General features: G+C 40.1%; 2 protein-coding genes across 3 annotated transcripts in view; one reads left to right on the top strand and one right to left on the bottom strand.

Annotated features, from left to right (window-relative positions):
- Positions 1–2,999, bottom strand: part of col4a4 (collagen, type IV, alpha 4) — a 73,062-nt gene extending 70,063 nt beyond the window's left edge. The window contains exons 1-3 of one of the 2 annotated variants that reach the window (XM_082179078.1): positions 2,846–2,998; positions 1,419–1,575; positions 877–922 (exon numbers count right to left, since the gene is read on the bottom strand). In XM_082179078.1, the coding sequence (XP_082035204.1) occupies positions 877–922; positions 1,419–1,462 (90 nt within the window). In that variant the 5' untranslated portion in view covers positions 1,463–1,575; positions 2,846–2,998. Of the gene's footprint in view, positions 1–876; positions 923–1,418; positions 1,576–2,845 lie in introns of both variants that reach the window. The other variant, XM_082179080.1, reaches the window with a different exon arrangement.
- A 52-nt stretch (positions 3,000–3,051) lies between these two features.
- Positions 3,052–16,201, top strand: part of col4a3 (collagen, type IV, alpha 3) — a 47,421-nt gene continuing 34,271 nt past the window's right edge. Inside the window, exons 1-2 of the mRNA XM_082179081.1 lie at positions 3,052–3,407; positions 10,714–10,770. Coding sequence (XP_082035207.1) covers positions 3,327–3,407; positions 10,714–10,770 — 138 coding nt within the window. The 5' untranslated portion in view covers positions 3,052–3,326. The remainder of the gene's footprint in view (positions 3,408–10,713; positions 10,771–16,201) is intronic.

Raw genomic sequence — 16,201 nt, forward strand, 5'->3', positions numbered from 1 at the left:
CACGGCTAAGAGATAGGGTACAGTCAGCAGATGCAGTAAGTCCCCACTGCGGAATTGTCCCGCTTATTACTCGGCTCCTTGCAAGGATTTTGTAAGCAAGGGGGACTTGAAATTTTTTTTATCTAAAAAAGGGGGGCTCGGCAGAAAATGTTAGGGAACCACTGCGCTACACTGTTGACTATGGACCTTTTTTTTCTTTGAATTTAGTTGAAATATCGCTAATGTGAGGTACCCTTAAGTCAGCATCCTACCCATCAAAGAACATCATGCTCTACATACATCAGCAAATCAAATGCACTTTTGATTTCAATAGAGATTAACATTAAAGGGATAGTTATCCCAAAAAGGAATTTCATCATCATTTACTGATCCTCATGTTGTTGATTTATGGAGAAAAAAAATGACTATGGAAATCAATGGGGTCCATCAACTGTTTGGTAACTGACATTCTTCTTCTTCTTCTTCAAAAAAAAAGAATGTTGTGTTCAGTAGAAGGAAATTCATACAGGTTTAGAAAAACAACTACTACTAACCCTAACCCTAACTACTGATCATTTTAAAAAAAAAAATATAATAATCTCAAAATACCTTGTTTTTATTTTCTGCAGAAGAAAGTCATACTGGTTTGTAACGACATGAGGGTGTTAATGACAACATCATTTAAATTTTTGCATGAACTATCCCTTAAACATATTGCTAAGCTAATGGTGCAATACTCTAATATGCAAAAAATAAGCTGCACATGTATACAAACACAGCTTTTACCTGAATTTCACAGGCAAAGAGACATTTTTAGCCATTTGACTCAGCCAGCATCATCTGACCATTGTGAAACCATTAAAGCAACTTTATGAAGAGAATACAAAAACAACTCACCCCCAAAGCTGTGTGTATCGTCATAAGTGCCAATAAAAGCCTTGTGCTGGATAAACAAACAAACAAATAAGACAATTATGAATAAGACAGGTAAAGAAGTTAGAAGCCTCTTTAAGGCACATACACTACCATTCAACAGTTTGGGGTCAGTAAGATTCTTGTGTTTGTGTGTGTGTGTGTGTTTTAAGAAGTCTCTTATGCTCATCGAGGCTGCATTTATTGAATCAAAATACAGTAAAATAGTAATATTGTTAAATATTATTACAATTAAAAAATATATTTTTTAAATGTAATGTATTCCTGCGAAGTCAAAGCTTAATTTCAGCATCATTACTCCAGTGTCACATAATCTTTCAGAAATCAAATCAGAAATAATCTAATTATGCTGATTTGCTGCTCAAGAAACATTTCTTATTATTATCAATAAATGTAGAGATCTAATCGTCTAATTAGGATCTGTTTGATCTAGAATGAATCATAATAAATGTCATAAGACATGCAAACAATGATGATGGGAATACTAGGACAATGGGGACTCTTGCCAGAAAAGGAGGCTGGTCGAGGCGGTCCGGCGGGGGTGTGTCATCTCAGCCGCCACTCAGGGCATGTGCTACCTGTTGACCTTTCTCCACTGCCTCAGAATGATGTGGTCAGTGATGTAGCTATGACTCCTGACGTCCCGTCGGACAACTCACCCACCTGAGGGAAAAATGAAGAGATGGATGAATGGGTAAATCACTGTAGGAATATATGGATAAACAATAAATACGTGCTGGAATTGACAGTTGGGGTAAAGGCAGATTCTCTCTCCTTCAATAACATTCCCAATGGCTGACAATATGGCAGAGGTGGTGATGTGAGAGGTGGGGGTGAGAAAGAAAGAGACAGGCTGAATCAATACAATAGATGGAACTTGGACAAAGTTGATCTTTCCGGATGGCTTCTTTTCCATGACACACAAGTCAAGACTGACAAAGATTATAAAGCGAACTCACTGACACTGACAAAGGACACATCAAACTAGACAGCATTGCAGACAGATGCATATCCAAGCCATACTATGACTTTAAAGTCATAATTAAGAGGGCTTTAACCATCATGGCTGAGTTTACCAGACATTAGTATTGCTAACAAACAGTTATTGTAATGGCCGATAAAATATTTTCATTTTTGTTGGCTACTAATTTAATTTGTTTTGAAAACTGCAGCTGGTCACAAAATTGTATAAGTCAATGTCAAGTACAAAGAGTCATACCGAATCATGAATGGGGAATATTTTAAATTTTTGTGACTAGATTTTTACTTGTTCATAATAATTAGGTCACTCAGACACACATTTCATTTTAAACATTTCAATTCAAAATGGTAAACATATACGAAATGGAACTTAATGCATTATAGATAGACTAGGAATCAAATATAGTGCATAAAAAAAGGCTAAAACGATTCTAAAACCATAATGTTTGTGTTTGTCACAATTGTAGCAAATATGGCCTATGCACAATGACCCATTTTGTACAATCTTTGTGGGACCAATATCAAATAAAACATAATCTGCTGATCAGTTCTGCCATTTAACATTCATTAACATCACAAATCAAATAAAAGCAGGCATCATGTGATGCTTTAATACTTTAAAACTGTGTTGCCCAGTAAATCCAACATATTTTCACCCAGAGACGTACAACTTCTGTCACCTCAGGAAGGTGGTGGTCATGTAGACTTTATACATGACTATCACATGCAGTGATTTGAACCCGTTATTCATTTCTAATTGCTAAAATTCATTGCATAAGATTAACATTTGACCATAAGCTATTGAGAATATGCTATTGGTCTCCTTTTCTAAAGACTCGCATTAAACAAAACCAGTCTCCAGTATTTGGAAACAAATAAATATACACAACATTCACAAGTGCAAGACCTTCACAAAACAACCAACTAGGCAACATCAAGTAAACATCCTCACCTGCTCTCGTAGTGTCCTGTAGCACCGCGGCTTTACATTAAGGCGTAAAATACAATACCATACAGAGAGGTGCACGCCGAAAACTTTATCAGAAACGCGCAAAAGAGTCGATAAGTGAACATGGGTGCGCGCTTCGGCGGCGAGTTTGCTGTGACGTCATGGGGTCGGTTTCCCTATCCCAACTGCGACTACGGGATAAAGTGCCAAATGCACTTCACTGTTGAGCTCCCGCTGATTTGATATTCTTGAGGGTTCCACTGACAGTCCAAACATTTTTAATTTCTCCACACTGACACATTTCTTAAGTACAAGTTTAGGCTTTATTTCTGAGATGGTCGCAGTGCTGCAGGTGGTTTGGCAGGTAGATTTGGAGATCCTCCTGCTGTTCCACACTGGACTCCTGAATAACGTGTGATTCTGAGATTGTTGCGGGCTGGACCGGTGGGAATTGTGTGCGGGTTCGTTCGTTGTCTGTGAGAAAATGGATTCTTGCTTAATATTGCGAGCGACGCTTTTCGGAATGATGTTGCTGGGACTTCTTACACCGGCACTAACTAAAGGGGTGAGTTTAATATTAAATGATTAGTGTCTTCTAAAACGTTTTACTCTTATTTTTTTTCAACGTTTTAAACATATATTTTTGAAGTACGAATCATTTTAACGAAGTAGTAGTATGGGGAGAGGGTGCTGAATTATTTAATTCATATCTCTACTAACTTAGCTGCAGATGTTATTGATTAGTATAGCAAATAGTTCAGAGCACTGAAAGGAACTAATATCAGACACATGATATCGAAAACATATGTTATTTTATCAATGGTGTGAATAATGTGGGAGTATTTACACAGGCTAGCATTTTCTCACTAAATAGACACTCTCGCAAAGAAGTTGCGTTCACGTGGGGTGGTAACCATAGCAACAGAAGGCGGCTGCTCGAGCGCTTTCCGTTGCTTGCTCATATTGGACAAAATTGTTAATCGTTTTATTACACATTTATTGCATGTATATGACAACGCTTTGTTTAGGAATGCCTTTTTAGATGAGCTGGAGTACAACCATTCGGGTACGCGAGACGAAGATTGTGCCTTGGACAGAAATGTCCTTCAACTGAATTGAACTTGTTACTTGAAATCATGTTAGGCTACTACCTTTTGACTCCAGTAGGGGCGCTCAATTGTGACGTCAAAGCTCCAATCAATCAAACTGCATAGATCTTGAGCTGTACTGTATTATGTGACAGTATGGGCTTCACTTCTGTTGAAAGTTTTCTCTAGTTACCTCATCTTTCTTTGGGGAAAACGCGGCTCAAGGTTGAGCCCTGTGTGTGTGAGAGAGTGTGTGTCAAGGTTGCAATTTGATACCATTATGGTACCGTGGTGTTTTGTTTGACAGACTTTGACCACTAGAAGAATTTATGACATTGATTAATCTCATACTCTGTTATTCTTTTTCTTTCTTTCTTTCTTTCTTTCTTTCTTTCTTTCTTTCTTTCTTTCTTTCTTTCTTTCTTTCTTTCTTTCTTTCTTTCTTTCTTTCAGTTTGAACATTTCTCTTCTGGTCCTAGTGCAGTGGTTTTAAATCTTTTAGATGCATTGGACCCCCAAATATGATCATCTTAGTGCGAGGGCCCCCAGTCCTAAAATTTAAAAGGCAGCTAGCCTATATATTTTCATCTATAAAGACTAAATTAAGACTTAAAAAAATTATATTATAAATATGCATAAAATTGTGTTCACATCTCACTACAGTCTATTACTGTGCTTAACTGTTGATGTATTATTTATTTATTTAATTTATTTTAATCCATTTATTTTATTTAATCAATGTTTTATTTGATTATTTTTATTTATGTATTTAATTTATTTTTACACTGTTTTTCTTTAGACTTTTCCACAGACCCCCTAGCACCCCCCGGACCCCAGTTTACAAATCCCCTGTCCTAGAGCATGTGTCATATACAGTTAGATATGCAGATTGTTCTGTGTTTCTGTGTATTGCGAGTGTGGGGTCAGTATGATATGTAACCCATCTCTCTGTCGTATCAGAGACAGACATCTGTTTATGCAGGCTCTGTCTTGTCTTCTCTCTCTCTCTCTCTCTCTCTCTCTCTCTCTCTCTCTCTCTCTCTCTCTCTCTCTCTCTCTCTCTCTCTCTCTCTCTCTCTCTCTCTCTCTCTCTCTGACGTACACGCAAACACTTATCAAACTGAACGGAACATTTGAAGAGTAAACTTTGCATTCCATTATATTCATTTATTTTTAAAAAGTCTGAGGTTTTGGTTAAGTCTGTTATTGGTACTGTTTGTGCTGCTAGAGATTTAGGCCACATGCTTCGGGATTTCCATGTTGTGTCAATTACGTTGTCTCGCAGGAGAGAGTTTGTCAAAACATGATTCCAGCGAGCTACAGAAGCAACATGTTTGTGTTCAAAGTAATACAGAGAAAATCCGAGATGTTTTTTTTTTTTTTGTGGCTGGGTGGAAATACGGGAATAAACCTGGAAATGCCAGGAATGTTATGAAGTAAATAACCTCAGCATCAGCCCTGAGGGTGAAGAAGATATCATGGAGGAGAGAAAGAAGAGCAGAGGGAAACATAAGAAGCTTCTCTCTTCTCTCCTCTCCACTGCTAGAACTTAATCCCATATCCCGACTGTGACCTGTGTGTTTTTAGTCCCTGGATTCAGCTCTTTGTCCAGCCTGCCTGTTGATTCAGAGTCCCTCTATTCATATAAAGCCTGTAGGACCCATCGTGGCCCACCGGGGGATTTACAGATGCAGGACGGACCCCGCCACGTTTATCTTTCTGCGTGTTTGACCAATCAGAAGGCCTGACTGAGCTCAGCCATTCCAAGCTGCAGGAAGTCAGAAAACTAGCGTGTGATGTGTATGTTCGATGGATGTTGGGAAGATGCTGTTGATCAGGAATTGGAATCTTTCACTTTTACAAACAATAAAACTGAATAAAACGGATGACATTCTATAGACTTGAAGCAGGAAACTGTATTTAGCCATACCTGAATAACACAGAAGACCGTTTTAGAGAGGAAGAAATCAACAACTACCTATAGCAATCATATTGATACTATACATGTCAATTAGATATAGGCCTACACAACCATTCAAAAGTTTGGTTTCGGTATGATTTTTAAATGTTTTTGAAAGGATTCTCTTATGCTCTTATGCTGATGGCAAAGCTGAATTTTCACATCAGCAAAATTTTGCATCCAAAAAAGTCCATTGTCCATAGCTAGAGATGAGGCGCCGCTCACACAGAAGTCAATTTCAAACCAAGCTGCTTTCTGTTTCTTTTCAAGGTCTTTCAGAACAGCGAATAAATCTGCATGGGGAACTTTTCCCGATTATGCAGATTCCTAATGGAATGAGTAGATTTTGCTTGTGAAATTCTGCAGAGCTGCTTAATATGATGATCAAGAAAAATGACTTATCATGCCTTGCTGCTTAATAATTTTTTGTGGAAACCATGATACTTTAGTTTTTTAGGATTCTTTGATGAATAGAAAGTTTAGAAGAACAGCCTTATTTAAAATATTAATATTTTGTAACATTATAAATGTCCTCACTGCCACTTCTGGTCAATTGAACACATCCTTGCTGAATAAAATGATAAATTTCTAAAAAAAAAACTAAAAAAAACCGGTAGTATAATTTAATACGTAAAATGTAGAAATAACATTTATCAGGGAAATCCTGTAGAATGAGTGTGTACTAAGAGATATTCAGGGTTTCCGTTGTGGTTTGTTGAGTGTAATTGTTTTTGTATGACTGTCAGTCAGCTTCCAAGGGCATGTTAATACACAGTAGTGTTACTGACAGTCTGCCTGTGAATTTGACAAATTTTCTGTTGATACGAGAAGACATTTGAATGATGACTACAGGCTCTTCACGAGCAGACAAACATTAGCTTGATTATTTCTGACATGTATCATATTGGTGCCAGATCATATGCATATTGACACACAACTCTCCGTCTCACAGAGACTAGGAGGGTGTTTATGAATATTCCTTATTCTTCGCTTCACTGCTCTTAAGTCTGGGAATGGTTCAATTATTTAAAACCAACACCAGTGCTTTGCCGTGCTCACATTTCACACTTCTTTTCAGTCTAATGTTCATTCCATTCTACATTTTTTCAAAAAAACTCTCTTCTCGTCACTTTTTATCTGTTCTCATCCATCAAATTCATATTTTCATCATTTATGTTCTTGTTTTCTCCTCCTTCTCATTTAGTCTATTCTTCTCATCACTTTTCATCTAATCTTTTCACGTCTTCTCATCTCATCACTTTGCCTTTGTTCTCTTTTCTTCTCTTTTTCCCCCTCTTAGTCTTGTCCAGTCTCGTCTCTTACTTATATGAAATCATTTTGGCCTTGCATTTTGCCGCATGAAATGATTTTACAAATGACTAATGGATGTCTTTTCAATGCGAGACGTGTTTTGTACAAATTTTTTGAGAATGGTGGTGTGCGTGCTCTGTGTTTACCTGTCGGAACGTGACTGAACCTGAGCACACCTGCATAGAGGCAGTGCATATGTGAGCGCACACAAATAAACTCATTCTGCAGAGCCTTTTGAAGCATCTTGAAGCCCCTAGCACTAGTGCATCAGGACTCAGCCATCTTTAGATGTCTCAGTAGGCCACATATTTCTTTGCACGTGTCTCTGTGTGTGTTGAAGTCTGTGTTGTGTCATTTCTTATCTGCACTGTCAGCAGAACTTTCGATTTTTTCGATCCAGAGAGGCAACAAACTTTGTTAAAACTGATAGTTCATAATTTAGGTTTAGTTTACGTTTAGATTTCAATGAAGTACAATGTTTTTCAGACATGGTACCATGGTAATCTTTGACGTACCATGTAGAAGTCTCTTATGCTCACCAAGGCTGCGTTTGTTTGATTAAAAATACAGTAAAAACAGTAACATTGTGAAATATTATTATAATTGAAAAGAACGGTTTTCTGTTGTAATATATTTTCAAATTTAATATATTCCTGTGATGACAAGCTGTATTTTCAGGGTCATTACTCCAGTCTTCAGTGTCACATGATCCTTCAGAGATCATTCTAATATAGACTCATGTGGTCGAAAGCGTTGGAACAGCCACAAAAGGCCGTCTACTTTCTGCATACTGACCTAATACATAAGCATTATGGGAAGCGCTCTAGTCAGATGGGATTTAAACTTTGTCAGACGTCTCTGGTCACCTTCATATAAATAGCTTGAGGTTATTTTGTCCATTAGATAGAAAGGCCCATATTTACCCGCCCATGGACCCTCCCATGAAAGAAATCAATACAGTAAGTGGACAAAAGAGATGGACTAAAATACCGGGTGTAAACGGGAAAGTGTCAGTAAAAACTCCTCGTCCACTTGTTATCCGAACGACCAAAACTCATCTTAATTCCAGCAGGGGTAAACAGGGCCTTTGTTAGTTGCCTGTTATTAAACACTTTCTCTCACAGAAAAAAATTAATAATGACTGATAGCAACCCAAATTACAGAAACTGCTTTGAAAATGTCATTGTTAGTAATGGCACTTTTCCTAAGATCAGAAAGAGATGAAGGCCCGGTTTCACAGACAGGGCTTAGGTTAAGCCAGGATTAGGCCTTAGTTCAGTTGTGCCTTAGAAAGACACATCACCGGTGTATATCTTGAGACATAACAATGGCACTGACATGTTTGAAGATACGTCAGTGGAAGTGGCTTTCAGTTCAAACATGCGTTTTAGTCTGGACTTAGACTAGCTTTGTCTGTGAAACCGTGGTGAAGAGTCTTCCTCTTCTACCAGTCTTCATCTCTCTCTCTCTCTCTTTCTGCTGGAAAATGCAGGTCTGTATCTGATTCTAGTCTTGTTCTGATGATATCTGTGCTATGGCATCTGGTTCAGGTGTTCCACAGCCCAGTGACAAGATCCATTCTCGACTGATAAGATGCACACGTGCACAACCGTTCCCAGGGGTTCATACGGGCCTATGCTTGAACCCATACACACCAAATACTATAAATCACATATAACTGCACATCATGTGTACAAATGAACTTAAATGGATTCCAAATTGTTAAACATTCCTGGACTGCTCCATCGAAGCCTCACATCCCTGTTTACAGCGTTATCCCCTTCAGGCACGTGAGAGCTTTAATGTATGCGTGGGTGTTGTCTCTCTATTTTCTGATAGTGTTACATGCACGGTAAAACCCAAACAACCCGTGTGTACAGATTGTCTATCACAACCCTTCTGATCACGGTGTGTCCGTATACAGACTTTCCCATTCTTCAGAACCACACATAGACAATGCACACAATGCCAGACAGATTCGGTTACAGTGAGAAAAACAAGCTGTCCCAGCGACAATGGTTTTGCTGATCTGAGATCATCAGGAGACATGTTGTGTCTTAGAGTTCAAGGGTACGTGAGACAGACAGGTCCACATCTGTATCTGAACTTTGAGATCAAATCTACAATCAGATGGTTTCGCATTTTTATAAACTATGCACAGACACTTGTCATTCTGAGAGTCATTAACATCTTTCAAAAGATGTATTGTGCTTAATGTGGTTGAAAGTAATTTTTTAACATTGAAATAAAATACAATTCTTTTGTCTTGTTAAGGCTTCATGCAATGTATGTATACAACATACACACCTTAATTCCCTCCACACGAAAGTCATAAAAAACAAAAATTGTTCATCGGAGTGGTTTAAGACCGTAGGACTTTTGTCGCACTTGAACCACAAATATAAACACAAACACACACACACACAAACAGTTGACTGGATTCGAGGAGTTTATGTGGTTGTAATACAGAAAATAACAAATCCTTCCCTTGAGTATCAAATTGACCCGTTAGGAATGAATGCAATGCAAGGAATGCTTGAGTATACATAGAAAAACCTAAAAATGCTCAAAATTAAAATAAAAAAATTCTAAAACTTTACCAAATAATTATTTTATAAAGTCTACACGTATATCTGCATACTAAAGAGAAAAACTCAAGAATTGACTTTAGGACCCAGCGGAACAGCTCATTTGCTCCGTATGAAGCTATTGTAGAGCTTTTTGCAAGGGGCAAAATTGTTGGTTGTTTGGGAAATTATGCCATAACTAGTCCATGTCGTAAAATTATTTTCAAGCAATAAGTATGTAAATATGTACAGTATGTAAATGATCATAAAATGCACTAATTCAAATTTCATTTTTTTTTTTAGGATTATCATCATTTAAGATTGAAAGTCTAAGGATTTATTTATTTTTTTAACAAAGTTTTTAAAAATTAAATGATGATGGCACAGTAAAACATTTCAAAAGGGAATTTTGCTAAAAGAAAAAATAAACAAATAAAAATCATTTCATGGGACATGATATTGCTCAATTAAGAAACACCCATTAATCAACTTCTGTTGTTGTCAAATGAAGCTGCTATGCTTTCATTCACCTACCTTTCATAGAGATAATGTATGATCTTAAATGGTAAGATGTGAGTTCATGAACCCATGCTTGTCGCTGTCATGCCTTTAATTTTGGAGTTCATCTGTAACAATGCAAGTTCATGCAGAGAGCCGATTAAACTCCCGGCATTCCTTTAAGGCACGGATTTTATGCATTTCTTGATTATGTGATTCCATTTAAATTATGGATGTATGTTTGGGCACATCCGTGCCTTCAGTCAATTAACTCAGAAATCCTAATATTAAGATGCTACAAAACCACTAGATTTAAACTAAATTATGATTTTTTTTTTTATACCTTTTGGTGGCCTTCTATTCTTTTCAGTGAGCAGTCCCTCCTTATTGTTATTGTAAATGTTTTCATACAGTGATGGTGTTGTTTTGCTTGTGTTTTCCTCTCAGGGTTGTGTTTGCAGTGGGAAATCAGGATGTGACTGTCATGGAATTAAAGGACAAAAGGTAACAGAACATGTAAACATACATACAATCATATCCAACAGATGACAATGTAATATTATGTCACAAAACATATTGCTAAGTGATCGCCATTATTCTTATAGTGTGTTCAAAACATCAGCAGAGCTAGTGAGAAATTATCTAGAGTTCATCAAGTTTAACATCTAAGGATGTTCATATTTATACTGAATGTAAATGCTGCCCCCTTCTGGTTTCTTATTTACTCCTCTCCTTACTGGTGCTGAAGCTTCCATATTTGCCACTTAAAGGGATAGTTCACCCAAAAATTTAAATGTTGTCATTACTTTATCACCCTTAAGTTGTTCCAAACCTGAATGAGTTTCTTTCTTCTGTTGAACACAAAATAAATTTTTTTGAAGATTGTTTATAGCTAGACAGTTGACAGCACACTGACTTTCAAAGTTGGAAAAAAAATACTATGGAAGTCAATGGCTACAATGGTCTTTTACCAACATTCTTCAAAATATCTTCTTTTGTGCTCAACAAAAGAAAGAAACTCATACAGGTTTGGAACAACTTGAGGATGAGTAAAGGATGATTTTTGGGTGAACTGTCCCTTTAATAGTGGAATCATGCCAAATTTATCTGTAAAGCACTTTTTACAATACACATGATTTTATTTATTTTTTTATTATAATTTTTTTTTACAGAGAATCATGTTAATGTTTTAATATCTTAATATCTTCATGCCTTATAGTTGCATTTAGCAGATTAGAGCTGGGCGATAATATAGTAATGTCCTAGGATTAAGGATGTCCTAAACACAGTTAAAGTTACCATGAAATCAAAATGGACAATTCTCGTTTTTGTCACACTTTGTACACTTTATATTAGGTGTCTTTAACTACCATGTGCTTATATAAAAAAACAAGTACAACGTACTCATTGTGTTCATATTGTATTGCAAAACATTTGGGATACGGTCCGGGTAAGGTTAGGCACAGGTTTGGTGGTATGGTTAGGTTTAGGGTTGGGTTAAGGTGTAATGGAAGGCTCAAAATTGTAATTATAGATTTAATTACATAAATTAATTACAGCTGTAATTACACGCAGGTATATTTTTAAAGTAAATAAGTACAATGTAAAATCAAGTATGTATACAATAAGTGCATTGTATCAAATTATTCATTTAAATGTTAGAACATAGTAGTTAAAGACACCTACTATAAAGTGGAGGACCCGTTTTTATGGAATATTTCAGTATACATTATAAATGACCTTTCTGTGCACATCAATTTATTTATTTTTAATTCATGTGCCCTCCTGTAAGGACATCTCTTCTCTGACGACGTGTTTTTGGCGCCAGGACGGGACAATCTGTCTCTCACATGAGATCACAGCAATATCAAACCACAACCATCCAATGAGTTCCATACATATCTTCTTGTTCAAGAAGCTGTTTTGCTCAGATTTGTCACAGTAGGAAGAAAAGACTATCGCAACTTCTGTTTGATCCCTACACTTGACATGGCACATTGAGACATGGTGCTCATTAAGGAAAATTGAGACTAAATCTGGCATGCAACATTTCCTGATCCAGGACTTCAGTTTAGATTTAAATTAAACAACTTCCACCATTTCTGTATCTTGATTGTAGCATCTACACTTTTGTCTATTTCCTTGTTGCATAACACAAAGATCAATCATTGTTTGTCATGACATTGGGAATTCTGAAGATTTGGTCCCCAGGTTCAAAAGAGAAAGAAGAAAAATATGTCTGGTGGTGGTGGGTGGCCTCATGACTATTTCGAGGCGACTTGACAGATGTATTTGCCACCCAGGTGTCCGTATCAGATCAGCTGTGCTACACTATTGATGCCCAAAGCTACAGAACACTTATCAGCATTATAAGTCACGCATCTGCTCCTCTGTATGTGTCCACCTCTGTGTAAGAGCCTGTGATCCACTTCTCTCTATTCACATGAGTTTGGCATACCTGTCATGGTCTGTTCATTCCTATAAAAGCTATGTCCATGGAGCTTCTTTGCAGAAGTTCCTCTTTTTTTCCTGATGAATATTTGCAAATAATCTTGAAAATCTGCTTCAAAAAGTTCATACTGCAAATTCACCCAGTTGAGCTTTGATGAAGTTTTCTCTGTTCCGTCCCATTTGTGTAGGCGAAGGGCATCATGCACCTATTTTTAAGTCACTGTCATGTAGACTGACGACTGGATATAAAAATAACAACGAGGTTTATTAAACAGGAAGGCAGGAACACAAGTATCACAAACACGAACAACAACCGACAACTGAAGAGTTAGACCGAGCATCTTAAAGGGATACTCCACTTTAAAATGAAAATTCTGTCATCATATACTCACCCTCATGTTGTTTCAATCCTTTATGAATTTCTTTCTTCTGCTGAACAGAAAGGAAGATATTTAGAAGAATATCAGTAACCAGACAGTTTCTGGTCTCATTGACTTTTTTCCTACTATGGAAGTCAATAGCCGCGTTTCCACTGTCGGGCCAGGGCTGGGCCGTGCTAGTGCGTGCCAGGGCCAGTCGCGTTTCCACTGTCACTTCCGGGGCTTGATCGGGGCTTACTCGGGGCCAACGGCCAGGATTTCTGGCCCGTCGAATACCTTGGGCCAGAGCGGGCCAGAGCGGGCCAGCTCGGGCTAGAGGAGTGGTTACGAACAGAGGCGGAGTTTACCTGAGTCGGGAGACGGCAGCGCCGGATGATTCTGTCAGCATTAAAGACTTTTAAAATAATTTAACTCACGTTCATGTTTGAATGCCTTGTGTTTGTGATGCAAAAGACTATGCGCGCTAACCATTACCATAGTAAACGCTTGAAGATACGCATAGTAAAAAAACATAGTGAACGCTTGAAGAAATCAGACCAATCATAAAGGCTACCACAATCATGTTTTTATTTTATCTGTTAGTAGCCTACGTCTCGTCTCTTTATACCGGACTATCATAAAATAAAGCAACTTTTTTTTCGGGAGCTTCCTCTGTTTCTCTGACGGAAAATATCTGTATGGGAGTCGAGAGAGTGCTGCTAAAGCTCCTCAGGTCGTATTTTTGGTGGCATATATTTGTAGAAATTATCATTCTTTCTAAATGTGATGTAACTATGTCCTGTAACTACCAGATAAACAGTAACAGATGCGACTGAAGTAGTAAGTGTGTCCTCTTTCTTTTGTGAAATAGACCTAACAGTAATTTATTTCTGAGTGACTAATTGTAATAAGGATCCACTGGAAGCAAGTGATAGATGAGAACCCAAGTGCAGTTTATTAACTAAAACAAAACATGAAACAAAAACATGGCGTGGCGTGGCATGAAAACAAAAACCAAATCATGATCATAAACTTACATAACAGCAGACTACAGGAAACAATACTTGACAAAGACACATGGCAAACATGAGGGCTTAAATACACAGACTAATGACAAAACAAGGGACACCTGTGCACAATGATCAGACAATAAACCAATGACAAGACATGGCAGGATCACATGACAGACATGGAAACAAGACAAGAACAAAACCAGACCAAAACCGTGACAGAATCCCCCCCTCTAAGGGCGTCTCCCCACGCCCAGCAAAACATAAGAGTCCAGGTGGGTGGTGGAGCGGAGGCGGTCTTGGGGGAGGGATGGTGGGCCAGGCCCGTGCAGGGGGACAGGACATGGGACGTGGCATGGCGTGGACGGGCCTGGGTCGTGGCATGGCGTGGGCGGACCTGGGCCGTGGCAAGGCGTGGGCGGACCTGGGCCGTGGCAAGGCGTGGGCGGACCTGGGCCGTGGCAAGGCGTGGGCGGACCTGGGCCGTGGCAAGGCGTGGGCGGACCTGGGCCGTGGCAAGGCGTGGGCGGACCTGGCAGTGCAGGAAGCCAGGGCGGATCCGGCTGTGCTGGAGGCCAGGGTGGACCAGACAGTTCAGGTGGCCAGGGCGGACCAGACAGCTCAGGTGGCCAGGGCGGACCAGACAGCTCAGGTGGCCAGGGCGGACCAGACAGCTCAGGTGGCCAGGGCGGACCAGACAGCTCAGGTGGCCAGGGCGGACCAGACAGCTCAGGTGGCCAGGGCGGACCAGACAGCTCAGGTGGCCAGGGTGGACCAGACAGCTCAGGTGGCCAGGGTGGACCAGACAGCTCAGGTGGCCAGGGTGGACCAGACAGCTCAGGTGGCCAGGGTGGACCAGACAGCTCAGGTGGCCAGGGTGGACCAGACAGCTCAGGGGACCATGGCGGCGCGGCCTCTATGGTCCTTTCAAGGACCCTACTGCCCCCCCCCAAAATTTTCTTGGGGATCGCTATGGGGTTATGGGCTGGAACAGACAACGGTTCAAGAACAGAAATGACGTGAAAAGTCTCAGCAGTCGTGACGTGAACAGGCTCTGGTTCGGCAGACGTGACGTGAAGCTCAGGCTCTGGCTCGGCAGACGTGACGTGACGTGAAGCTCAGGCTCTGGCTCGGCAGACGTGACGTGAAGCTCAGGCTCGGCAGACGTGACGTGAACTTCAAATGTGTGCACAGACCACACACACTATATGGCTGTGGCCATAATTGTTAGTGTAGCCATAACTGAGGGCTCAGGTTCAGGTGTGGCGGCGGCCATCTTGTCAGGAGACACAGGCTCGGTGGCGGCCATCTTTTCAGGAGACACAGGCTCGGCGGCGGCCATCTTGTCAGGAGACACAGGCTCGGCGGCGGCCATCTTGTCAGGAGACACCGGCTCGGCGGCGGCCATCTTGTCAGGAGACACCGGCTCGGCGGCCGACGTGGCGTGAACAGACTCGGACTTGGCAGGCGTGACGTGAAGAGACCCAGACATGACAGACATGACGTGAAGAGATTCAGGCTTGGCAGACATGACGTGAAGAGATTCAGGCTTGGCAGGCATGACGTGAAGTGGCTCAGGCTTGGCAGGCAAGACGTGAAGTGGCTCAGGCTTGGCAGGCATGACGTGAAGTGGCTCAGGCTTGGCAGGCATGACGTGAAGTGGCTCAGGCTTGGCAGGCATGACGTGAAGTGGCTCAGGCTTGGCAGGCATGACGTGAAGTGGCTCAGGCTTGGCAGATACTGTGGGTTTGTGGGGCTTCTCCTCAAAACCCACAGTAAATGAGGAACCGCTCAATAATAGGGCATAGTCCATGTATTGTGCCAGAGACCAATGAATTTTTCCCCCAGGTAGCTGGGAGCAAACAGGCTCATTCAAACCTACCCTAAAAATGTCTTTGAGAGCCACATCATTAAAGTCCACCAGGTGAGAGAGTTCACAAAACTCGGCAACATAATCCTCAATGGTGAGGTTGTCTTGGCGAAGAGAAAGGAGGGCAACAACTGCTGGGTTCATGGTAAACGGTCAAGTATTCTGTAATAAGGATCCACTGGAAGCAAGTGATAGATGAGAACCCAAGTGCAGTTTATTAACTAAAACAAAACATGAAACAAAAA

The sequence above is a fragment of the Leuciscus leuciscus genome (assembly GCF_965113295.1).
Source record: "Leuciscus leuciscus genome assembly, chromosome: 9".
Classification (NCBI taxonomy): Eukaryota; Metazoa; Chordata; class Actinopteri; order Cypriniformes; family Leuciscidae; genus Leuciscus; species Leuciscus leuciscus.